Source organism: Rhipicephalus sanguineus, chromosome 9 (assembly GCF_013339695.2).
Source record: "Rhipicephalus sanguineus isolate Rsan-2018 chromosome 9, BIME_Rsan_1.4, whole genome shotgun sequence".
Lineage (NCBI taxonomy): Eukaryota > Metazoa > Arthropoda > Arachnida > Ixodida > Ixodidae > Rhipicephalus > Rhipicephalus sanguineus.
The window spans coordinates 20257594-20284236 of NC_051184.2; the positions used below are offsets into that span (position 1 = coordinate 20257594).

General features: G+C 44.4%; 1 protein-coding gene across 1 annotated transcript in view; it reads right to left on the reverse strand.

The window, feature by feature from the left end:
- The window catches only part of LOC119404716 (neprilysin-1), a 36165-nt gene that overhangs the window by 6464 nt on the left and 3058 nt on the right, over window positions 1-26643 (reverse strand). Inside the window, exons 4-16 of the mRNA XM_037671363.2 lie at window positions 26245-26325; window positions 24350-24558; window positions 23498-23692; window positions 20953-21039; window positions 19591-19721; window positions 17066-17291; window positions 14383-14481; window positions 13233-13310; window positions 12303-12415; window positions 8719-8777; window positions 8171-8222; window positions 7152-7219; window positions 4773-4903 (exon numbers count right to left, since the gene is read on the reverse strand). Of these exons, the coding sequence (XP_037527291.1) occupies window positions 4773-4903; window positions 7152-7219; window positions 8171-8222; window positions 8719-8777; window positions 12303-12415; window positions 13233-13310; window positions 14383-14481; window positions 17066-17291; window positions 19591-19721; window positions 20953-21039; window positions 23498-23692; window positions 24350-24558; window positions 26245-26325 (1529 nt within the window). The remainder of the gene's footprint in view (window positions 1-4772; window positions 4904-7151; window positions 7220-8170; window positions 8223-8718; window positions 8778-12302; window positions 12416-13232; window positions 13311-14382; window positions 14482-17065; window positions 17292-19590; window positions 19722-20952; window positions 21040-23497; window positions 23693-24349; window positions 24559-26244; window positions 26326-26643) is intronic.

Here is a 26643-nt window from a genome sequence, read left to right on the forward strand (position 1 = left end):
GTTGCACCCTTGGTGGCGCTCCTGTTAGGAAAGCGAATGGGGTGAGGCAGACCATCGCAACGGCGTATTGCAAGGGGAATTGATAACGTGCGCGTTGGATCAAAAATGCTCGCCTCTACTAACCTGTGCATACGCAGAACGATCGCCTGAGCAAAGACAGAAAGCGCTTGATTTCCTCGACTTCTCGTGTCTCTCTCCCTCTCTTTCACCGCTGCAAAAAAACGTGAAACTTGAAAGGAAGGCCACCTATCGCTACTGTGCTGTGTTGCTTTCCCGAGAGCGTCACGCATAGCGTCGTTGGTGTCATTCTAAGATTGTCTTGTCCGTCGACGAGGCCAGCAGTCCCATGCGCGAGCATCGATCGCCTTTTCAGTGCTTACGAGCGTGTGTCGTCAGAGGCTTTGCAGTGGTTCTCGAGGAAAAACGAGCGGTCTGTCTGCAAGCATGCTCTTCCAGAAAAAGTCACTTCTCCGGCTCCGTGATAAACTACCGGACTCCATGCACGAGCGGTGAGAGTCGTCTACGCAACATCTTCGCAGACCTTGCCTGGAATGAGTTCTTGTGGCAGGTGGGTCTCCAACTGAGGGAATTTTCTCCGGGCCAACTGTCTCTCGCAATGCGTTGCGCGTGCGTTGTTCCGAATATAGCGGAACAGGAAGAGACGGCAACGCTATTGTGCGAATTTCTGTCGCATCACCGCTGCACCGTTTCGGTGCACCTCTATGATCATGTATTCAAGTGTGACCACCAAAGTATAGGGCTTTTTTTAACATCCCCTATACTTACCTTGGCTTCTTGATGTTAGTTCTAATTTTCGATGTATTTTCGATGGAGGCGAAAATGCTTGAGGCCCGTGTGCTTAGATTTAGGCGCACCCCAAGTGGTCGAAATTTCCGGAGCTTCTCTGATAATTATATCGTGGTTTTGGGACGTTAAACACCTACAATGAATATATTATGTTCCCCTTTGATAATGTCTTAAAGAAGCGTTCAGTATTTCAAATGATTGTTGTAAAGATGCTTTTTTGTAAACTTTTTACGTGCTTTCAACTGGCGTGCTGTTCGCGAGCGTGTGCTAGTTGTTATGGTCTTCTTGCTAACTTGCTCGTTCCTTTCCGATCTGAGTGTTGTTTAAAATTGTGATACCGTGCTGATGAATACGCACTGAGCCATGTGCGACGAAATGTTTGGAACGTTTTTAAACTGTGCTGTGTTTGATAATGAAGAAGAAAAATATTCCGGCGCATCCCACATATTTTGCGAGTCGACGTCATGTGAAGCAGTAGGCCAGTAGCTGCTTTTACCGCATTTTTTTATTGCTTTGAGCAAAACGCTTCGAGTTGGACCGACTTCTTTGGGCACTTTGAGTAGTTCGGGGTATATCGTGGATAAACCAAAGGGTATCCTATCCTAGTTTTATCCTATGGTACGACGTAACGTCGACAATCGCGTTAGAGCGCATCTCAATTTTATCGAAACGAACTGCACGTTACCGTGCGATGATGTGCATATTATAAGCGGCGGTTTTCACCGTATTTCTCCGCGTTGAGCAATGGTTGACTATAGGTTGGCGAATCAAAGGAGTTCGTATGTAATGCTTATTACATTATTATGAAAGCGTATAGCCAACACTGCAACCACGTTTGACGTTGCCCCGACATGACGAGCGTACGTATTGCCGTGAGCAGTATGAAAGGGAACACGCGAGCGCGTGCAAATAGCTTCAAACCCAAAGCGGAGCGATTCGCTGCTGCAGCTCTAGGAAATAAAGTGGAAAGGGCGCCGCGGTCACTTAAAGTGTCGGCAAGCCGGCCTCGCTGTTGCTCATAAAACACGGCAGATGATTGCGTATCACGGGCCTCTATATTTTCCTTGGATCGATTGTCCGTTAATTCTCATTAATGTTGTGTATAACAAAGATAAATGATGCACTTAAAATTCCCCTAATTTCTGAAGCAGTTATACAAGCGATGTTTTAATGGCGCAGCTGGTCTAGGCTGGGCCTGACGACAGACGAGTGTCCGCATGTCACGCTCCGGTTCCCAGATACACCCGTAGATGGCGTAACCGCCTCGGTGGCGGATGAAGCGGTAGCCGCACTGTCACCGCAGAAAACCGCAAGGGAAACCCACAGTATTACCACCGCTCCACTGTTTTTTGTAGATTTCACTCTGGGTGGTACTGGACAATTCTTTTTTGTTAAAAAGTATCTTGCGATGCCGTTAGGGCGCCTCCAACGTTGCTCACGGGAGTGAAAACTGTGTCAGGCATAATAACTTATAAAATTTGTTCTGTTCTAGTCATTAGTGGTAAACATTTCTTTTTTTTGTTGAATGCGCCGCGGTATTTCGTGAGGATGACTGCAGTATATGAATTTTTGTTTCACTTTACATTGCCGAGTGGTACTAAAGGTTGCCGATTGGCACCCGTGGTTCCCGTCGGGATGCGAGTCATGTGTTATGGTGAAAACAGCCAAATATCGCTTGCTTCCTCATTGGCAATGGCGTCGCCAACTAAGCAGCAAGCGACCTTTTTATCTATGTGCTTTTTAGTTCATCTATATGCTTCAATGCTCTTTCTAGCGAACCCTAACGTGCATGAACTAATATTTAAATGCGTATAGGATAGCTTAATTAGGCCTTCTCGAATGGTGATGTTCGGCTATTCGCTGCTTGATTGTCGTGTTCGTTCTTTTTTCTGAACTTACAAGAATGCATTGCCGCTCCTTTTCTTTCGCGCCCGCAAGGGCCTTGAAAGTATTTGAAAAAACAACAACAACAACAACAACAAAAAACAAACAAACAAACTCGCAGGCTCCCATATGCATTCGCCTAAGACGATTCGAAGGCGAAAGCCATGTTCTTCTCAGTCGTACTGATCCTCTTCCTCCCCCCTCCGAAAGCTTTCTGCACCTAACGTGGTTTTGCACTGCCTCCGTGATCGGCGCACCTTTGACCAAGCGACGATTTCACGCGATGACGTCACATAGTGACGTCATCACGTGATGGTTTTCTTGCATCACTGTGTTGAAGCCGACGCCTGCTTTTCGCGTTTGATGAGGCATCGAAGTCTTTCGCCTTAATAAATAATGAGCGGGAAACTTTGATTCTGTGGTTCGCAGATTTTCCTTGGCTGCGTGACAGGCCCTCCCATCTTGGAGCCAAGCTGGTATTTTATGCACGCGGCTGCGGTGTTTCCTCTCGGCAACGGCCGCATATCCGAAACCATGGTCGCCGACATACGGAGGTGCGTGTAATATAACCCCGCCTTTGTAAAAGTTGCATTATTAACATATAATTATGCACTTATTTATGAGGCCTTGACTATATGATAAGCTTCAGGCTAGAAAAATTCCTAGGATGTATTATATGTCTACAATTCTGCTTGTCTCATATCGAGACCATAGCAGGTGGGTATATGATTACACACGCAATGCACGTTTAAACAGCAACAGTTGGAACAGTATGTAGAATCTAAGCAAATACCAAAAATATATGCGAGCATGCACAGGAGCTTGTAAATATGAAAGTAGAACGAATTGTTTAAATGCGTTTACTTTCAAAAATAGTAATATTAACAAAAGAAGAACTCGCATTAAAAGCAACCTCATTTTACATTTCTGTATAGATTGTGGAAAGGTCACAAAAACCAAGGAAGAAAAAACAACAACAAATATTTCGTATATTTCAGAAAACTGGAAGTTTCGACTGTTGCGAGTTAATAGATACTATTCGCTACATCTTCAAACGACTTGGCGAAATCGGATTGCGATACTGTGCTAGTTATACAAACAAGAAATACCTTCAAGGGAAGGTGGATGCTAGTAGTGATGAACGATCGTCAAGCAGGCAATTCCGAAACATTGGCTCCAGAGACGTTCCCTGTTCGACGATTTCCCACCTACGCATTAGCTATAGATGCACCTTCCACTCGCCAATCAACACGGGGGAAAAGAGAAAACTGCAAGGTATGTTTGTTACAAGATAATTCATATCACAACCCCTGTATGAATACGTGAGCATTTATCGTCGCCGTGTGTGGTACCGGAATCGCGCTGTATCCTCGGTAACGCGACAGGAGCATCCACACTATTTCCCGCCGCTATATCGCGTCCCTGAAAAGCGGTCTGAGTCGCCACGCGATAGCGGAACACCCTATCTGCTTCACGGGAAGCCGTACTTTTGGCTGCGCTAGCATATAAACCACGTGATGTAAAGATCCGGCCGCAAATTCAAAATGGTGGCCAAGGAATCTGCATACAACGATGGTTCTCGGGTGCTGACCCGAATCTCGCGGGTTTGATCCCGGCCGCGGTGGTCGCATTTCGATGGAGGCGAAATGCTAGAGGCCCGTGTGCTGTGCGATGTCAGTGCACGTTCAATAACACCAGATGGTCGAAATTTACCGGAGCCTTCCACTACGGCCTGCCTCATAATCCTATCGTAATTTTGGGACACAAAACCCCATATTATTATTATTATTATTATTATTATTATTATTATTATTATTATTATTATTATTATTATTATTATTATTATTATTATTGGGCTGTACACTATCACCCTTGTGTTACGAGTCAATGTTAAGGTAATGCTGTTCATCGGCAGCCGAGTCTCGAAATTGCGTGTCTTTCGGTGGCACAGAAAGTGCTAATACCTGTCATTATTCTTTCAGAAGAAAGTGACATTTTATAGCCTGCTTGCAAACAAAGCACAACGCTTGCTCATATCGCTCAGCAACATCTGCGGGGTAAGACCTAGTCTGAAGCCTTACCGTCATATTAGTTTCCACGTCTGTGATGTTTCCGTATTCGTCCTCAAAGCATTTCGCTTTGTCCATGAACTTGGCACGGGTATCATTTGTCCACCATTGTTTCAGTGCGCCATTTGCGTCGAACTGACTCCCTGCCGAGTCAAGAAATAAAAAAGAAACGCGAGCACTGTTGAAGGACGCAATTTCTCAGTAAGATGCCTGGACGCGTTTATTGCACACTTAACTGCGTTATCCCAGCGTGAAAGATAGGAAAGACGCCCACTCCCCCTCACACTCCAGTCACTGGTAAGCGTAACTGTTTTTTTGTGTGTGTGTGGTTAGACGCTCACGCAAAACATTTTTCGAAAGATGTCACGTGTAATTTTCATTCCATTTCTTTGTATGTTCGAACAGGTTTTGTTGTACAATGAAAACAATTTGTCCGCATGCGGTTTACTTTCGTCAGAAAATGATCATATATGCTTTAATATTTTTTTACTACTAGGCTTTCTTTAACCGCTACCCTTTCAGTGGACTCGCACTCAACAAGAATTTGGCTATGGCTCCAGCTAGCATTTTTTGTGTACTTTGTATGGCTTACGTCTCGAAGTAAATCGAATTGGATTGAAATCTACGCCCCGGGTCAACATCAATGTTATTCGGCGCTTGAGCCTGAGAGAATTGGACTATTCCGATTACATTGAGCATGTTCTGAACAATTTCAAATCGCGTAGCTTTTCACTGCAAGAAACATGTAGAGTAGGGTGTTAGCGTATACATTGCCTGTACATAATGCAAAGCAAAGTGAAGATCGAGGTCGTGGTGATGACACGTACTTTTGTATTTAACTCTGCTCGTTAGTTTATTGATCGCACCATACTGTTCTATGTTGCAGCGCAACACACACGGCCGTGCGAGGTGAGAGGCGCGCAGTAGAGGAAGGGACTAAACATCGATTACCTGAGGCTCCTAAGATTTCCTTGTGAGATACGTTGCGCTTTGTGGGGTTACCTAGGAAACTGTCACTAATCCCGTTAATCGGGACGGCAATCGCCGGGCGGATTCTAAGGGCTGGCGTCACGGCCCTCCGAAAACGCACCACGAAAGCGCGGACAATTTAGAGTTGGTCCTTTGGTGCGCCAGCGAACGCCGGTTGTGGTCCAAAGACCGAGTCAGAGCCGAGAGTCGATAACACAAACGAAGACGAAATATATTCTCAGTTAAGGCAATACAAATAACACAAACACGTGCACACTCGGCTGGTACCAGTTACAACTTCACAATACAATTCAGATGGTGTTTACACAACGGGAGCTAAACAAACAGATCACACGCTACACATGCAATCGCATGCATTACAACTATTCAACGACCGTTAAAGTCCTGAATAGATAATGGCGTATCCAGTCCGCAATACTTGGACGGTAATCGAATGCTTCTCTTCAAGGAAACACTCACGCCAGCTCCAGCGTTGATCGTCGTAGCTCAACCGTCGTCGTGACTTGTCACGGCTCACACGGTGTCGTCATCGGATTCTTCCAAATCGACGAGCGACCGACCACACACCATCATAAACACGTCTTCTTTGGCTAACGAAGCCAAACTTCACCATCACCGGGCCGACTGACTCGCTCACTGACTTGCCGACTCCCTTCACTCCTCACTGGCTCTCGTCGTTTGCACGCTTTTATCTCTTCTTCCCCGGTTTCTAGAAGCGTCGGGAGAGTTCTTCCGCGTGCAATACAGCCAAGCCTAGAGAAAGGGCGAGAGCTTTCTCGTATGTTCGAATCGCGGCGGCACCGCTCGCGGATGCGTCACCCCATCCTTCTAGAAAGATCCAGGCTTTGCCAGGCGTTCGATCGTGTTTACGGCGTCTGGCTCGAGTGGGTGAGGAGGATGCGGCGCGCCGGCGTCTTTTGATGCTTGTTTTTTCGTCAATCGCGCTTCTTGGGCGCGCGATTCGCGCCGTTCTGTCTCGTAGCAGTTTGAAAGCGGCCTCGCGCGCGCTTTATAACCCGCTAATTTGTGACAGAAACACAACTTTATACGTTTCGCATTTAGCGAGCGTATATTCGGTCGCTTCGAATATTTAAACGTGCGCAGTAAGTAAGTTGTACCTTATGTCTTGTTATTCTAATATACAAAAAAATCGATTATCGTAATCTCAAAAGCGCCAATAATTGTCCGCTATGTCACCTGTTGCAGTCTTGCACTTTGGTTCCCTCGCCTGTATATTTTTCCTTCGTCTGTATATGTAAATAACCTACGATGTAATAATAAAACTGATTGATTGATTGAATGATTGAGTGATTGAATGATTGATTGATTGATTGATTGATTGATTGATTGATTGATTGATTGATTGATTCATTCATTCATTGATATTGCAAAATCACCCACCTGTGTCATCGAAGCCGTGCGTCATTTCGTGACCAACCACTGTGCCAATGGCCCCAAAGTTGATGGAACTGTCATTCAAAACGTAGTTAGTGGAACGGACAGGACACCGTTAATTAACGATAAATCAGAAATTCAGAAACTGCTAAAGCACCTTATTATAGATAACTTGTTATTAAGGTTGCTGGAAAATTTGCAAAATCAGCCTATGTATTATAGTCTGCATTCTCTCCATCTTATAAGTCCTCCTACTTTCAATTGTTGCAGTAAATTGTTCTGAAAAGTCGGGATTGGTAACTAATCAAATGATCTTATTATCTAGGTCGTCTAAATATCTGGATCATCTGTTGTTAACGATCGAGATCTCAGTACTTGCAGCAGTTCTAGCTAAGTTTAACGCGGTGTTAACCCCGCTTTTCAAATGATGTAAATTTTTACTTATATTTCTGGATTTAAGATTCATAACAGAAGCGACTTTTCAAATGTTGTTGATAACGTACAGTTTTGAGTGCCTGTAGCGTGGTAATGATGTGTCAATATTTCTAAGAAGACACCTTCAACGGCGGTCACACGCCCACAATGGATGTCAAAACGCGACAGCTTAAGACGAAGCCTTTGCCCTGTGCTTCCGAATTCGAATGCGTAAAAAAAGACACTCTTTATTCTGTCTGCAAACGAACGATTTGATGTTATATGAACTTGTTTAACAAAAGTGGAAAGGTATCCCAACTGTTCTGAGAATATTTCATTTCTATTCGCGATAGCCGTCGCGTTGGTCGAGTGGTTATGGTGCTCGACTGCGAAGTTGAAGGTCGCAGGATCGAATCCCAGCCGCGGCGACCACATTTCGAGGGAAGGGAAATGCTAGAGGCCCGTGTACTTAGATTTAGGTGTACATGTACGTTAAAAAACCTGAGGTGGTTGAAATTTCCCTCGACTACTGCGTCCCTCATAATTATATCAAGTGTTTTGGGACTTAAAAGCCGAACAGTTATTTATATTATTATTATTCCTTTACTCACCGTGGAAGTCCTTGTCCGTAGAAGACCCCTTGAAGAATCCCTGAAGGAAACACTGTGGAGAAACGTGTATGCGATTCCATGTAGGCTTTGATAACGATCGCAACATACGGGATCGATTATAATGCTTGTAAGCATAAAGGACATAAAGAAAATTCTCACGTCGTATTCGCAGTGCATTTCATTACACGACGTCGCCATGGAAGTCGAGCTATTTTGGTATCGCCACGTGCGTTTCGAACACTGTTTTGCGACTGTAGACTTTCTAAACATTTCAAGTTGACTTCAATAGGATTTCAGCGAGCAGTGACGTCAGGGATTCTAGATTCATTCGTGTCCTTCAGTTGTGGTAGCGATGAGAAGTAGTTTAGTTAACGTGATTTCTAAAGAGGTTCATAAGGTTGCAGGTACAGTGGGCGGTGCGCAAGTATGTGCTACCCTACCGCAAAGAAACGTTCGGCTGTAAGCCGTTATATTTATATCCTGAGCAAAGGCTAGTAAAAGCGAAGCTTACGCTTCCGGTGTCACGGATAAACGTCACGCATACTCACCCATTTCGTTACCACTGGGGCTGTAGAAAGCATTCACAACCGCAGGACTGACTGGCCACCTAAACACATTGAGAACGGGCTGCATGTGACTTGCAGAATGACTGATTGGCACTCTCTACACTCTAAGAAAACAAAGATTAGACTACCTTTTATTCCCTTTGGGGAATCCTGACTTGCCAAATATATAACTCCCTTTAAAATACCATTTAACTCCCTTTTGGTAGTCATTGCACTCTTTTAGGAGATTAGTGCGATGCGCGTCTCTCCAAAATAGGTTGACGTGTACCTTTAAAGGGAGTGGGCCAAGACAGGACTCAAACAGCAACAAGTAGAATTTTAAATGCGAAGCATTTCTTAGCGAACTTCTGCGACTTTGAGCGTATCTATCTATCTATCTATCTATCTATCTATCTATCTATCTATCTATCTATCTATCTATCTATCTATCTATCTATCTATTTATCTATTTATCTATTTATCTATTTATCTATTTATCTATTTATTTATCTATCTATTTATTTATCTATCTATCTATCTATCTATCTATCTATCTATCTATCTATCTATCTGTCTGTCTGTCTGTCTGTCTGTCTGTCTGTCTGTCTGTCTGTCTGTCTGTCTGTCTGTCTGTCTGTCTGTCTGTCTGTCTGTCTGTCTGTCTGTCTATCTATCTATCTATCTATCTATCTATCTATCTATCTATCTATCTATCTATCTATCTATCTATCTATCTATCTATCTATCTATCTATCTATCTATCTATCTATCTATCTATCTATCTATCTATCTATCTATCTATCTATCTATCTATCTATCTATCTATCTATCTATCTATCTATCTATCTATCTATCTATCTATCTATCTATCTATCTATCTGTCTGTCTGTCTGTCTGTCTGTCTGTCTGTCTGTCTGTCTGTCTGTCTGTCTGTCTGTCTGTCTGTCTGTCTGTCTGTCTGTCTGTCTGTCTGTCTGTCTGTCTGTCTGTCTGTCTGTCTGTCTGTCTGTCTGTCTATCTATCTATCTATCTATCTATCTATCTATCTATCTATCTATCTATCTATCTATCTATCTATCTATCTATCTATCTATCTATCTATCTATCTATCTATCTATCTATCTATCTATCTATCTATCTATCTATCTATCTATCTATCTATCTATCTGTCTGTCTGTCTGTCTGTCTGTCTGTCTGTCTGTCTGTCTGTCTGTCTGTCTGTCTGTCTGTCTGTCTGTCTGTCTGTCTGTCCGCCTACGACTTTGTGCTCTCCTGGCCGTTTGGTTAATCGGACGTATACCAAAATTGGTGTGTCATAACATGGCCTTATTACGAACATAAATGATAGGTCATATCATGAAAAACATGACACGCATGTCATGAACAGCATGATTTACATTCCACGGCCTTTGGGCTCCCTGGCCGTTCCGTTAATTGGATGTATACCAAAATTGGTGTGTCATAACATAGCCTTATCACGAACATAAATGACAGGTCATATCATGAAAATCATGACACGCATGTCATGAACAGCATGATTTACATTCCACGGCATTTGGGCTCTTGCGGCCGTTTCGTTAATTTCATATATACCAAAATTGGTACGGCGTGACAAGAGTTCATGACGAACATAATGACAGGTCTTAACATGCAAATCATGACGCGCATGTCATGTGCAGCATGATTTACATGACATGGTCTCGGGGCGCTCGCGGCCGTTTAAATGAAGGGATACATACGATAACTGGTATGACGAGACATTTCTGTATGACGAACGTAAATGAGACGTGGTAACATGAAAATCATGATATGCATGTCATGTATGACATAATTTACATGCCACGCTCATGGCGCACTCGCGGCCGTTTCGCTAGATTGATATACACCAAAATTGGTCTTGTGCGATGTGACTTTATGAAGAACATGAATAACAGGTGGTAGCACGAAAACCATGACATCCATGACATGTATGTCATGATTTACATGCCACGCTCATGGTGCATTCGCGTCCATTTCGCTTGCGTGATAGTGATACACACCAAAATTGGTGTTACGCGACACGACTGTATGACGAACGTAAGTGAGCATTCCCGGCAGTTTCGCTAGCTTGGTATACACCAAAATTGGTATTGCGCGACGCCATTGTATGACGAACGTAAATGAAAGGTGGTAACATGATAATCATGACATGCATGAAATGTACGTCATGATTTACATGCCATGCTCATGGCGCACTCGTGGCCGTTTCGCTAGATTGATATGCACCAAAATTGGTATTGCGCGATGTGACTGTATGAAGAACATGAATAACAGGTCGTAACATGAAAACTATGACATGCATGTCATGTATATCATGACTTACATGCCACGCTCATGGTGCATTCGCGGCCGTTTCGATAGCTTGATATACACCAAAACTGGTATTGTGCGATGTGACTCTATGATGAACATTACTGACAGGTGGTAACATGAAAAACCATAATATTCATGTCGTGTATGGCATGATTTACATGCTCTACTCATGGTGCACACGCGGCCATTTCGCTCCTTTGATATACACCAAAATTGGTATTGCGCGATGTGACTGTATGACGAACATAAATGAGAGGTCTTAACATGCGAATCACGTTATGCATGTCATGTACGGTATGATTTACATGCCACTGTCATGGTGCGCTTCCGGCCGTTTTGTTAACGTGATATATACCAAAATTGGTATGGCATGACACGACTGCGTGATGAACATAAACGACAGGTCGTGCATTTATATACCAGAATATGCGTTTCATTGGCATGGTGTACACTAGATTGTGCATGCATGCGTGCATGGCAAACAATCGATATATGGTGGACTAGATGCCATGGCATGAATGATTTCATTTGGCTCAAAGACAAACAAGGCAATGTATGTAGCTCTTTGCTGGCTGCTTCGCATTACATCGATTCCCACAGTGCGTGGGATCTGCCGAATTTTTTTTTTTTAGTGTGACTTACTCTATAATAAAGTCGGTCACAATGATGGTTCTATATAGGAAGCAAGATAAATATGTCTCCGGAAGTTTCTGCTCCCAGGAATTAGACCCACGAGGTGGTACGATTAGCCGGAATGTCACCGTCTTAGTCGGTGTAAATGCATTTGATAGTAATGTGTGAACGAAAGAAGGTGAATTAACCGAAGGGGCCCGTTTCTTATTTAATCAGACACAACGCAATGATGCGAACAGATAATGAAGTTAAGGCAGTCATAAAGATTCTATTCGTAGTGTTCAACTAAAGTGTGGTAATTATGGCGTGAAGGGAAAGTGAATTAAAGGAAAAAAAAAAACAGCTTGTCGTTGCTGGGGACGCAATACTCTGGTGTCAATGATATGATTCTTTCCCACATTCTGCGCATTTACAGAGTTGGCGTCAGCTGTGCCACGGGATTGTCGATTCCGTTTGACTTCGTTGCACGAATATCGTTGCTTTAAACCCATGAAAACGTTCACGCGCTGGCTTATTCACCTTTTTCCCCTTCAATGACGCAATTATTAAGACTAAAAAATGTGAAAGCTTATGTATTCCCAAAACTATCGTTCGCCACTCACTCGGTATCCTTGTTGTACGGCTTTCGTAGCTTCAGCATTTCCTGCTTCCAGTGATTCTCTGATAAGGCGTACATCATCTCCCCGTAAGAGGCGTTGACGGACAGTTCTGGCACCTGCAACATAGATATATTGTATAGGCAGTAGTTAGCAAGCGTTTTTTTTTTTCGGTGGAGAAGCTAAGTGCTCGCCTTTTCATAAACGGAAGGTTAAGATGCGACACTACCAGTTAATGTATATGTGCACATGATCACCTTATCCGCGTACAAATAGGTGCAGTGAAAGCACTAGGCATAACAGTAGGAAATCAAGGCCGCAGATTCGTGCATGGACTTCGCGTTTTTACAAAGTTTGTAAAAAAAATAAAACAAAAATGGAAAATTTCACGTTGATTCTAGAACCGAATGAACCTGTTGCTGCTACTGGGGCAGCGTCGGCGTTGTGGCCCGGAAGTGCATTTACTTCAACGGAAACTATCGACATAGGCTAGGATTATGACTTTTATTTCGAATGTTATACATCTCGTTCTGTTTTTATCACATCGTATTTACAGTCGTTTTTTTTTCTTTTTTTTGCTCGAATTATTTCCCTAATTTTTATAACGTTTACGGGCGCTTGTACATAAGGTCAAGTGGATACGTGTGATCACATTCAGTGCAACAGAAAGGGTTCGGGAACAATTGGTTTTTATTAGGCCTATGTTGAATTCAGTACGATTGTTCATGAGTGCGATGGTTCATGGCTACGATGGTTCAATGAGTACGACTGTTCCATGAGTATGATCGGGTTCAATGAGTATGATGGCTTGGCACCATGAATTGATTTGGAAAACACTTTGTGAGGACACGCCACTGAGATTCTGATCTTTTTTTTTTCATTTCTGCAGGCACATGTACATTCGTACACACGTACACAAGAAATTTGCGTACTCACAAATTTGTAAAGTTCCTCAATGTATGTCTCGTTGAAAAGCCAGTCGGGATATCCAATCTTGGTTGCCATTTGAGCCAGCTATAAAAGAAAACAGACATTTGTAACTCTACAGAGCACACATATGTAAAGTGTACCACATGATAAAAGCGATCAAAGCGCTTCGTCTTCGCGTCTCCTTCGTCATTCGGTTTAAGTTAACGGAGCATCTGTGCTTAAAATCACACTTCGTTTAACGGGTGCATTGTCATTACATGTGGCAATGCTGGCTACGTTGTACAGATCCCAGTCACGGCAAAAGAAACTGCTCATACAAAGGTATCGCGCAATGCGTACATGACGTGCTCTGGTACTTGAGTGTCCAGCACGAATGTTAAAGGGGTACTGACACGAGAACTTTGAGTTGTCGTTTCTTTGTGTTGTCGAATGAAAGGCCAAACCCTCAAGAGTCTATAAAATGTACTGGTAAGCGTGACTGCGTCCTGAAAAATTAATCACGACATCTTTCTAAAAGATAGTTTCGGTTCCTACTGCTACCTGACATCACGACACGGTCTGAGCTTCTCTTCACGCGCTCGCGCAAAATATCGCTTAGTCGGTGACACACCAGCGGCCATTTTGTATGTTTTGGTACCTGACCTCACGACACCTAGCCATAGTGGTGCGTGAAGTCACCAGAATCCATACTGTAGCCTGACATCATGCTAGTGTCGATGTCGATAGGCGCGCCACGCGAAAATTGGCAGTAATGTAAAAAATAATATATCTTATCAGCGTTTCCTGAGCTTCACACTTGCTCAGAGCCGTCTCTGTACACAGGATATTTGCATGGCAGTGCAAAACTTAGCTTCGAAAATTGGTGTCAGTACCCTTTAATGTGATGTTGCTATACATTGCACTAAGATGCACGGTTGGGGACGTGTATTACCGCGAGGAAGTAGGATGTTCTCACAAAAGAACTATTATTCTGAGTTTGTTTAAAGTGTTGCTGAACGACGTCTAGAATTTTTGCGAATCAATGAGCACGTCATACTTCTGACTTATTCATCGTAATTGCAAGAGAAAAGAGACGTAAATGTGTGGAAAATGCATAATCGTTATTGGTCTGTCGTTTCACGTTTTGGTGGTATCAATAAGAACACTGCGTACGTACTTTTGTCTCTGCCGCATCTCTCGTAGTTTCATCCATCCACTTAAAGGTTTGCAGTGATTCATAGAAGACGATCATGAGTCTTCTCGCAAGGTCTTGGACCTGGAACAGTCAAGGTTCTGGACAAACAAATCTAGTGTTGCGTCATGTATTTAACTATTCGTTCAATAATGCATTTTGAAATGACTACTCTAGCGTATTGCGATAACTTACGTTTCCTTTACCAATTCACGTGGTTCCACCTTCTGAAAAGCAATGCTTTTTTCGTAGACCTGCGCCAAACAGTAGTTCAACGCAAACTGCCACTAAGCATGGCACTATTTTACGTGAGCACTTTGTAAAGAATAGCTAAGTTGGAAGCATTGTCTTCGCGACAGCCTTTGTAAAAATTTACAAAGCCTTTGTAAAAATTTACAAAGGCTGTCGCGAAGACAATGCTTCCGACTTAGCTATTCTTTACAAAGTGCTCACGTAAAATAGTCTCTTACGTAAATAAAAAAAATGTGCGCTTGAAGTGTGCCCATGGTACTGAAGCTTTGCACTTGTTTCGTTAAGTGATGTAAGTTTTTAGGAATGGGGAAGCAAATAACGTAGTTTTGTTATGAATCGAAGGTAACTTACGTGAGTTTGCTTCAGTTTGCGGGAATGTTCACTTTCTAAAGAAAGTATAAAAAGGTCATGCGAGAGGACTAGCGGAACATTTGCATAAGAGGCTATGTCATACTACAGCTAATGCGTACCTGTGCGTCATCTGTAATGTTTTAATTCAAATGCCTAGCAGCCACTACTAGTTCTACACAAAGTATGGTGGCTTCGCGACGTTATTTAATCTCACTGAGCAAGCTCATATAGCCTCGCTTTGAACCGCTGCGTACGCGAGCAGACAAGGTTTTAGTGACATCTCGAATGGTTTGTCTTCTGTACAAAACAATCTCACCAATTTATGCTTTAAGGAAATTCTGTTTGTATTTCAGTGTCGCTAAACAGATGCATGACTTATGTTATGCTGCTTTTTGGATATATGCGTGTTCCAATGTGTATTCGACAGGAGCACATAAATTAGTGTCCCGTGGTTGTCAATGTGCTTTAGACAAAAAAAAAAAAAGCGATGGAAACCGCAAACAAGCGAACCTTTTGACCCAGATTATAATAGGTTCAAACGGGCATACACGTTTCCTTGATAGTGATACGTTAACCACACAAGGCCGCCAGAGTTAGAGTGGATCTACGGAGCACATTAAAAATCTCTCCTGAACACGCAGGAAACTGAAGCGCACAGTCATGTGTAACGTGGTTCGATGCCGTAGGGCAAGCTAACGCAATTGGAAAAAGAAAATTCAGTTCCACCACAAGGGCGAAGCAATGAATGCGATAGTAACAAATTGGAATATTATACGAAGTAAAGCTAAGAGGTTACTCCTTTAGGATCCGATCTCGTGTAACTCTACAAAACGCTCGCGTAAGGGAGTACGGCCGCTCCATGGAGCGAAGCTGTTTTAGTGCTCTCTGTCGTCTCAACGCGAAGTATGCGGTGAGAGCACCGCATACTTCGCGAGTAGAAGGATAGCAGCCGCCTAATGATCTCTGTCGAAACAGCGAGCGTGACCTCACCCTTCTGATCGGCACGCCTTCATACTCTTTCGCCCGACGGTGGCCACCGCAATTAGCTCCGGCAAAACGGCGCGTTGCCGGAGCCAATCGCGGAGGCCACGGCCCGACAGAGCCACCGGCGCGTTTCATCTCTGCTTGAACAGCGCCCGACTGCAGCTTTCGAGAGCATTCTCGCGCACAGAAAACATACGACGCGCGGAATGATATTATCGATCTTGCCTATATACGGAACATGACGGCGACGGCAGAAGTGCTCCTCGAGTATCCATGCAATTGCTATCGCAGTAATAACGTTTCAGCTACTGTCATGACCGTGCATTTTGAAGTGGACTTTATTTAATAATTGAATGCCAAGTGAATACGCGGCATGAAAAGACGTCGCGAGACAGTGCGAATACGAAGCCACCCCCGAGAGCGGGCCTCCCGAATCGTACAGCAGAACACGAAGTTGCCCCCTGCGCGGGCCCCATGGTCACGGCGCCGGGCAAAGTTCAGTGTAAACACCGTGCGCACCGGCGCAGCAGGAAGACAGCACACTCGACCCCGAAGGAATCTCGGGAGAAGGCTGCAAAATTTCGAAGAAATTGACCTAGAGCATGGGGCAGTAGAACCTTGGCTCGGTCGAAAGGAAGACGCACAGTGACTCCGTCTGGACAGGACCCCCCATCGGCTACGCTTCGGTCCCTGTTTTCAAGTCGTTCCCCCGGCTACGCCCCGAGGGCTCCAGCAAGTGTCAAGTACAACGCCTGACCCCAACTGCCACCAACGAATTTAAGTTTGGGTTTCATTGTTTTTTACGTGCAGCGAAATTAGGTTGTCATTTGGACTATTAGTTAGCGATGCCGAATCAGCCATTAGAGGTGTAATGTAGATGACAGTACCTTTTATGAGTGTACTCCTTTTTTTTGCATGTTCAGAAAGTAAAAAGTTAAGAGGAAATGTGTGAGTGTGCATCCCCCTGGTTTCCTTCACTTTGCGGACGGTGACGGCGACATACGTTACTCAAGCTGACTCGTCATACGCGACCGTGAGCTGTATAGCGCACTGCATATGACTCACTTGCGTTCAATCTTACCTCGTGCTTAGCCTCTGGGCTGAACTTGCTCTGCACGTACAGCTTGCCCACTACCTCCGGCATGTCGTCGTTCACCGCGTCGACGCACCGTTGCCATCGGGGTTTCTCAACTTGAACGCCTTGTTTCACCGCGCGAAGCTGGAAGGAGGCCTTTCGAAAGTGGTGCGATACGGTCGCAGCCCATTTGAGCATGCGACGAAGGCCGGCGTAGTTGAACAACGTGTCACTGGAACAAGAAGCAAATGAAGGATTTGAGTAATACGGAAAAAAACATGTTTGGTAGAGGACAAAAAAAAATAAAAATTGCGCGGCTTGCACTGAGTCGCGCAAGGTTGGGGCAGAGAAGACCTGGTCGGCACTCGGGTGGTACTGACTTGACTAGGCACACGTCCATCCACACGCCGAGGCAGGAAGTGTTGACATGATCACATTGTCAATCGGGAGTATTGGCTAGGTATCGATCGGGTTCTATTGAGAATCGCTTGGCAATGACAGCGCCAATGATCTTAATTAACTTAATTAGCACAATTATCCTAATGTGACTAATTAGCCTATTTTGCTTAATTCGCACACTCGACGCTTGGTCTCGATTAGCTTGCACTTCAATTTGGCCTTGGCTTAGTTATCTAATATGCCTAATTAGCACAAACTAGGCCCAGTCTCAGTCTTAATTAGGTCTAACTCGGCTCATCTTGTCGAGCACGTCCCGACTTGCGCACCAGATTCTGAGCTCGGCTTAATTATGACTAATTAGACGTCTACATAATTAACCTAATCATACTTATTTAATTAGGTATTACCATCCTCAACTACGCTTAATACTTAAGGCTTGTTATTATTAACTTGGCTTAACTAGGCACAGCTATGCTTAACTTGTCTCGATGTTGTCGCGCCGGCATGAAAGTAAAAAACTGACAAGGTCCCTTATGTCTGTGCCTAAGACGACTGGAAGGCTAAAGCCATCTTTTTTTTCTTCTCAGTCAATGTAATGATCCTGCCCCGCCACCCTCCGAAAGCTTTCTGCACCTATCGTGGGTTTGCACTGCCTCCAGGATCGGGGGAACCTCACCCGGTTTTGCACTGCCTCCGTGATCGGCCCACCTTTGACCAAGGTACGATGTCATGCGACGACGTCACCATGCGAATTTACGTCACGTGACATCCCAGTGACGTCATAATGCCATAACAAATTTTGTCGTCACGCGATGACGTGATTTGGTGGCGTCATCACGCGGTCTATTTTTTTCATCACTCGTCCTCGACGCCGATGGACGCCGACGCGGGACGCCGATGCTGACGGTCCATTTTCGTGTTTGATGAGGCGTCTGAGGCTCTCGCCTGAATAATTTCTTGTCTTGAACGCGGACCGGACAAACGGCGGGCATAACAGCTCTACTGTAAAATTCCAGCCAGTTCAACGGCTGGAGACCGTCGGACAGCTGCCCCCCCCCCCCTCTCTCCCCGCCCTTAACTATGTGAGGGGGGCACTAAATCGGCCGCATGCTTTTACTCAGTCGGATCTTTCACGTCATTTCTTAAGGCGCCGGGTTATGGCTACGATGTTTCTTCACGATAGTGGCTGCCGAGGACCGCTGATATTGCATTTAACGAACTGGCTGCTTCCTACCGGGGACCAATGGCAGGCGCCCTTGCGAGAATCAAGTCATGGCTTCATTTTCATTTTTTTTCATCCAGTGCGGGGCTTGCTTTCTTCCGGACTCGACAGATGGGGGCGGGGCATGTTTTAGGGGGGGGGGGGGGTGCTGCGCACGCCTATGATGACCGTGGACGTTTATGGCGATAATGGCGCCCGAGGACCCCTGACGTTGCATTCTAAGAATTGTGAACTTCCCACGTCTGCCCTCGAAAATCCTGGGACCAAAGGTAGGCCCTTGTGAGAACCACGGCGTCGCCTTATCATTTTTGCGTCCATTGCGAAGATCGTTTCCTTTCGGAGTCGTTGTACAGTGAGGCTCACTACAGGAGTAGGAGAAACTCAAACAGGGAATATGTCGCTGTAGCAAACGTTTTGACAAGCCTGCCTGTCGAAACTTTAGCTCCAGCTACATTCATGTTCAACAGTTTCTCATAACGTCAGGCCTGCATCCTCCCCTGAACTTCTGAATTGTTTAGAACGACAGAAATATCTCATTTACGCATGTTTTCTTTGTTTTTGATGTCAAAACAGGCAACTATGTCAAAGTTCTCGTCTTCAGAATGTTTTTTTTAATTGACGCTCATCCTAGTACCTTCTGGGATATCAGTGGTACCTTATGACAGACGAAATTTTATATTTAACCTGTTCCGAGCAGTGGCGTAGCCAGAGGTGGCACACTGGGCCCGTGCCTCCCTCCCCCAACTTTTTTTTTGTCGGATCAAGGGCGTGCCCCTTCACCCGACAAATTTCTACTCTTGAAACCAATTTCTGCCTACGCCACCGGTTGCGAGATTCGGTGTAGCAGTCATTGCACGAACACGACATATAAGGTTGTCATGCATTCTGTTCATGCTGCATGTTCACTTACGCATCGGCGGTGCCAAGGAACGTGTTCAGTTTGCGGTAGTATTCGAGAGCGAAAAGCTCGACAGTCTCATTTTGAGCTAACGTAATGTTTGCAAGGTCAAACTTCTTCTGCAACAAATTGCCAATGGGAATCTGAAAAAAAATGTGAATAACGTTGCCGTGAGTAAATTCACTTCTTTAGAGGGACATTGGATATATGAAAATTTTTGTTATATACTATTGAAGACGAACGTCATTAGAGCCATCCACCGTGATAGCTTAGCCGGTAAAAGGTCGCGCTGCCAAGCTGAAAGAGGCCGTTTCGATTCTCTGACGCGGCGGCCTCGATTAAATGGGAGGAAATGGAAAAAAGAAAGAAAAAACGCTCGTATATTTGGTTTAGGTGCACGTTAAAGGGGCCCTGCATCACTTTTCACTGTAATCGTCGAATGGTTTCAATAAAAGAGCCTATTGAATCACTAATATCGACTGCCGCAAAAACTTCAGAATCCATCTAGTGCGAGCGGATTTACAGGAAATTGCCGCACGCTTTAAGCGCTTTCTGTCTCCTTTCGTACCAGCGAGCGCGCTGAAAGCTACGCAGGGAGAGGGAGGACAAGAGGCAAGAAGATGCGTCCCTTCGTGAGCGCGCGTCATGGGCTTGAGCACGTTCTTTTCATTTTTTTGATCGCGCGGCTTACGTTCAGTGTGATCGCGAGTGCGCGCGCGGGCACGTGGCGGCATGCCGCGGCGGTCCCGGTAACTATGCAGCTCACGATGCTCAAATCAGCCAACGGCCGCGGACTTTGGGTATATGGCGCCGTAGTTTGAGAATATGGCATCATTTGTAGAGAGATGAGGAAGCGATTTCTAGCTGACTTTGAGAATTAATTTTAAATTTCAGGCCACGTGCTGCGCTATAATGGGTGGCTCGCCTGTTCTCAGGAGCCTCGACTACCGATCGGCAGCGTTTTCTGACCGTGCTGAAAAAGTGTTGCAGGAAACCTTTAAAGAAGCCCACATTGTCGAGATTAATCCGGATACCACAGCGACGAAGTGGCTTGTAATTATAATGTCGTTTTGGTACGTAGAGTTCCATAATTTAACTTTTTTTTGAAGTCGTTATAGCCGGGTATGTCAAATTATCACGGCATGAATGCACAAATTGACGCTGAACATACATAATTAATGATCAAATTTTCTCCAGGTGGTGTGCAATTGTGACATCTTCGATATTAGCTTAGTGTCTCCACCCATGTTCTTATTTAGGGCCCATTGTGCCGGTGACATACCATGGGAGAAGGTATCTTGGGTGTTTGACATAACAGATATTTAACGTTTTGCTTGAAGAGCGATTGTAAGCATTGCAACATATGACACTTACGTTAGTAAAATTACTCTCCAGTTCGTTAATCGTAGTTCTACGATAAATAGCCAACACGTCTCGCCTCTCTTCAGGGGGCGCGGTCAGCTGGAAAAAAAACAAAAGCAGAGTTAATACATAGGGCACGCAGAAACATTTGACGGCTTACTCGTGCTGGACGCTAGCAATGTCAAACAGCGAACGAAAAAGAAGAGAGAACGGATTGGTAAGGAGAGACAGTCACCGCGAACTTCCTTGGCAGGAGAGAAAGTACGTGACTGGAGAAACACGCGCCAAGAACTTAGGACCCATCAGGGAATTAGACACGTTACCTGAACTAATTGTAAACGCGGTTATTAAAACTAAAATTTATCGATTATCGATTACATGGAACACCCATGGCAGAATGAAGCTTGCAACTCATTTCCTTTGTCTTCATTTGTGTTTGCACAGAATCTGAGTTTTCAAGAGCACAGGTAAAAAAAAAAAATTGGCTGAGGTATTACTCTCGTAAACCTAGTTATCCCGAGCCAATAAATCTGCGCGCTTCTTGCTCTTATCCCTCGTACGGTGAGGAAGAGCACAAGGTTGAGAGACGAGCCGACGAACGCACGGCAGCGAAGGAAAGAGCGAAACGAGCAAGGGCCGCGTTTCGATTATCCAACGCGTGCAACTCCGCTAGCGTTCGCTGTAGACTCGTACACAGCTGCAACATCACAACTAAATTTCGACGTCTGCTTGGTTTAGGGCAGGGTGTCGGAACGAAATGTTTTTCGTTTCGGTTTTAGTTTCGTTCCACCGCAAAAAGTTCCGTTCCGTTTCTGTTCCGGAACGAAAAAAAAATGTTCCGTAACGGTTCGTAACGGTTTTTTTATGGAAAATTTTCAAGCTAAAGTAATCATAAAAAAAACATTTAATTTGTGATGTAGTTACTTGTCTTCCTCCTAAGAAAGCGGGACAAGGGTAAAAAACGTTCTTCAGAGGAGCGGAAGTAACTGTACGATGAATTCCTACCAACTAGCACAAACCAGTATACCCTTATAAGTAATAGTACTTATTTTTTCCAAATTCAATTACGATTTTTAGTGGGCTCAATGCTTCGTGTCAAGGGGGGGAGCACAATATCAGAAGCAGCACGTCATTGAGTGTACTCTATGATGTGCGAGACCGCTGTTCTGATAAAAAGATCGCCAGACCTGCGCGGAATGCGCAGCACTGTCACAGCGAAAGTTGGAAGAGCGGACTTTGTAGAGGCCGTTGTAGAGTCTCTTGAGGCAACTGATACAAGTACACATGCACGGTACCCCCTACGCCATAAATCATCGTAATTCTTCTGAAGCAGCGAAGTTCCCACTATGTCATTTTTCGTCATTCTTCGGAGAATCGTGGTAGCCGCTACACATCTGTATGGCATTATGTGCGCTTTGTGCTGTGGCTGATGACGATGAAGAATTATGGCTGAGCACTTTGTAGTGGGTGGGAAGCATTAAAACCACACACTCTTTGCGAAATTAGCATTGTGTGATGGCTGGTTGTCGTTTTACTCTTCTGCCACGCTGTATTACATATGTTAACACGATTCCTTGCCCGACATGACGCCTGTATAGCGTATTTTTTGCGAAGGAGTTATAAGCACCAGCGTGGCACTGTGGTTGAAGACTCGACTGCCACGCAGGGGGCGTGCGTTAGAATCCCATCCGATCCTATAAATCTGTTTCTCATTTCATTTTTTCTTATTTCACGCGATAGTGGTCACGGACACGGGCGGCGGCGGGACAACTATGGTGCCAAAATCAGCTGTTGTGATCTCATAAGAGCCTTCGCTGTAACAAACTTCAGCGCCGACAATGCCCTCTACACTTTGGCCTACGTGACAGGCCCGCAAAAGTCCACTTGCGTTAATATAAACACCTCTGGTTGCCACTGTTTTCGTTTTTCGCACAATTTCAACATATCTTTGCTTTGGAATTCCTGCCTGAGCTACGCGCTTATACTGTACCCTGAGATCTGCTCACATTGCATGAGCTCAGTTTTTCTGGACTGCGAAGTTTTCTCGTGAACCGAAAAACGATTGAAAAAATTTCGGTTTCACTCCGGAACGAAATAATATATAAAGTTCCGGTTACGTTTTCGTTCCGGTCAAAAATATCGTTTTTTTCGTTTTTCGTTTTCGGTTTTCGTTCCGTTCCGACACCCTGGTTTAGGGGTCCTTTAGACCTTCGCCTAGTCACGTGGTATCGCAGCGGCGAGGCTCCGAGCGAGCGCTGCTGCGACGCCTCTCCGCAGCGGATCACGTGGCGTGACGTCACGCCTGGCACACTTGCGCTCCGGCGGTTCAAGGTCATTGCGACGCGATGAATGACCTCGGGAAACAGAATGGCAGAGCTTTCGCTCTAGAGAATACCACTCTTTGCTTCAACGTCGTGCAGCCGTTATGCTTATCAGAATGATATTATCTAAGCCCGACTAATGACACCAATCTCGAGTAGGGCTTTTTATGGGAGTTTACGCACACGAATGCAATTGATGAAAACCTTCGATGCTATTGCGGAGAAGTCGTGCTTACATTGGCTAGCTTTCCTTCAAAAGCTAAAAGCGTGTCGGCAAGCACATGTAGTTCGCCGTCGGTTAGGCTAGGCTTCATGAACTCCATCGCCGCTACAATGACGTTCCTGTAGACATCGATGATTGGCTTGCTGTAGTCGGTAGTTTGATTGATGATCTCGTTTCGGCCCACCATTGAGAAATCTGGCTGATCGAGCTGAAAGGAAGACAGGAACGCCGCTTGTCGATCGTGGAACGTAATATCGACTGTGATTTCATATCGGCTAGGTAAATTTCCAACTGGCATCAATGCAGTTCAATCCTGAAGGAAAGCTTGTGGTGAGTTCAGCTAGGAATCACCTGCTTCTAAGGATAACCGATAATCTTGTCGAGCTTATGCTGCTCGCTGTTAACATTTTGTTAAAGCTAAATAGGAGCCTCAATAATTGCTCCCACATGCGTTTTTGTCGTTGGCTCCACACAGAATAATAAATAAATAAATAAATAAATAAATAAATAAATAAATAAATAAATAAATAAATAAATAAATAAATAAATAAATAAATAAATAAATAAAAACGGCCATGCATAGGTGCAAGCCTTAAGAAGGGTACACTTTTGCTACACAGAGCGCAGGAAAAAGAAAGAAAACAAAACAGAAAACCTGAAGGAACAGTGTCATAGGAATGCAGCAAAAGAAAAAAAAACGCATGGCATTCTTTGTTTAAAGAACTTAGGGAAGAGAGCGCGCTAAAATAAAACGAAAGCAGTGTCCCAAATATTCTTCATTATATAAAGGTTTCTTTCGGTGAAAGTTAGAAGATAACTGCAACTTATTTCTTTTTTTTTTGCTTCCCAGTAGGTAGAGCTTTACCTGAATGGCGTAGGAAATGAGTTTCCGGAAATCCCTGGAAACTTCGAGTGAAAAGAGTGTAGCGATTCCAGTCTGTTTGAGGACGTCCGCGGCGGTTCTGTCGCTGGAATTCTTATCTTTGCGGTGACCAGTTATGGGCCACTGGGCAAGCCCCGAAGCGTTCATTATCGCAAACATGACGTCAGGTCGGTCTTCGAGATCAGGAACAGCTGGAAGGTATAAGAGCGGGAAAGAACTTATAAGATGGCATCATACGCTGATAATCTCTATGTCAAGAAAAAAAAAATCCACGGATCTCCACGAAGTGAATCATGACGAGTGGGCGAACCTGTGGGTATCGTATGGGTGAGTAACCGTACGTTACCCGAGCGCTGCCCGTATAATGTAAACTGAGTGACACAAAGTGACATAAAGAGTTGACGACAAAGCTAGGTCCTAAGGTCCATAATATCTACCTTGAAGTCGCCGACTAGTATAAAGGGTTTGTGCTCGTAGGTGTTTTATATTGTTCTGTCAAAATTACAATTGATTTTCGTCTATTGTAGACCTTTTTTTTTATTCACATACACACATATGTGTTTCGACTATAGCAACGGCTTTCTATATACCGTGACAGCGGACAGTGAGAGTCCCCTTTGGAACAATCATTTCTGAATCATGCGTGGTTATCGTCTCTACGGTGAAATTGGTTTGTCAGTGGCACGAGCCACAAAATACACTCTTGTTTCTCTTCCAAGCACTTCCGGTCGAGCACTAACTTCTGGTTTTCCGAATATTCAGAAAAAAAAGTCTTGTAAAAAATAAAACTGCTACGAAATCGATCGTTCTGCTTCAAGTTAAGAGTTATAATGGATAAACGTGACGTCGGATCATAAGGTTACTCGAGGTAAGCGTCAGTTAACTGTCGGTATAATTAATTGAATGGGTTCATTGAAGGATCAGACAGTGTCCTTGCGAGCAGCTTGAATCGTTGCGGCGCCTCGCGGAGCGGATCTCAACTATGCGCTTCTTTCTACGCGGACTCCGAGATCAGCTTCGGCAGCGTTACGAAAAACAAAAGTTAGCCCAAGGAATACACCACGGCACGCAAACGCCGAGAAGAGGCTTGACACACACGAGCGTTTGCGCTGACACCCCGTATCAACCTGGTGTTTTACGTTTCATAACCCTGATATGTTTGTGAGACACACCGTTATCCTTAACGGGCACCTATATTAGAGTGCTGCTCTTTATATTAAAGGGGAGATGGGTGAGTCCGACATCGCTTAAATAGGGACAGTGAAATTTTAGGTATCGTAGAGTAAAACAAGTTCATTTAAAAACTCGAGGCTGGTGAAGAAACCACAAACGGCTTTTTTTTTCTTTCTTGCAGCAGATAATCCAGTGCAGTCTTCGCTGTCATTAGTTATTTTCTTTGGAGTTTGGGCTGTAGAAAATATATTTGGTCGTCATGACATACGAACGGAAGGAATACTCGTCAACTTCGTAGATAATAGTGCCACTACCGAATCGAGTATGAATCGAGCAGCACATGCTATTGAACTCGTGCTCGAATATCGTCGCAACCACTTCGTTCTAAGCATTTTGAGCGATGATTTTACCGATGAACCTATATGCGATGTGTCTGCTTTCGTTCTTTACACGAACGCCTCCTTAGTTTGACCGAATGCTGTGGCGGAAGTGTATTATAATTGTGGAGTACGCCATAGTGGAGTACTCCGGAAATTTTGACCATCTGGTGTTCTTTAACGTGCTGTGAAGTCGCGCGTTTCGCCTCCATTGAAAAGCGACTGCCGCGGCCGGAATCGAACCCGCGGCCTTCGGGTCACCAGCCGAGCACCGTAACCACTAAACCACATCAGTGGAGTTATAACAAAACAGAACAGACCACTTACCCACGCAAGCGTTGTAGACGACAGCAGCCTTATCGGTTACGTTCTGACGTTCCTCAGTAATGGTCATGTTTCCCAATATGTCTGAAAGAGGGACCATTTCTGAACGTTTATAAGCTTTTCTTGAAAAACCAGCTGCGCTCAAGCACTGATCGCGTTAGGCGAAAGAACATACACCGGATAAGTGCGAACCTATATCCGTCAGTAATTTGCGGATCATGCATGGTACGTGACCGTGGCTGTATTCATAGGCGTGCACAGAGGGTTAATGTGCCTCTTTAAAAGAGAGTCACGTTGTGGCAAGTCAGGACTCAAAATAAATTTAATTTTAATAAATAATTTTTTTCTTAGAGCGTTTAACACCATCTTCTTTTTATTTCTTCTACCTAAATGTTTTTTAAC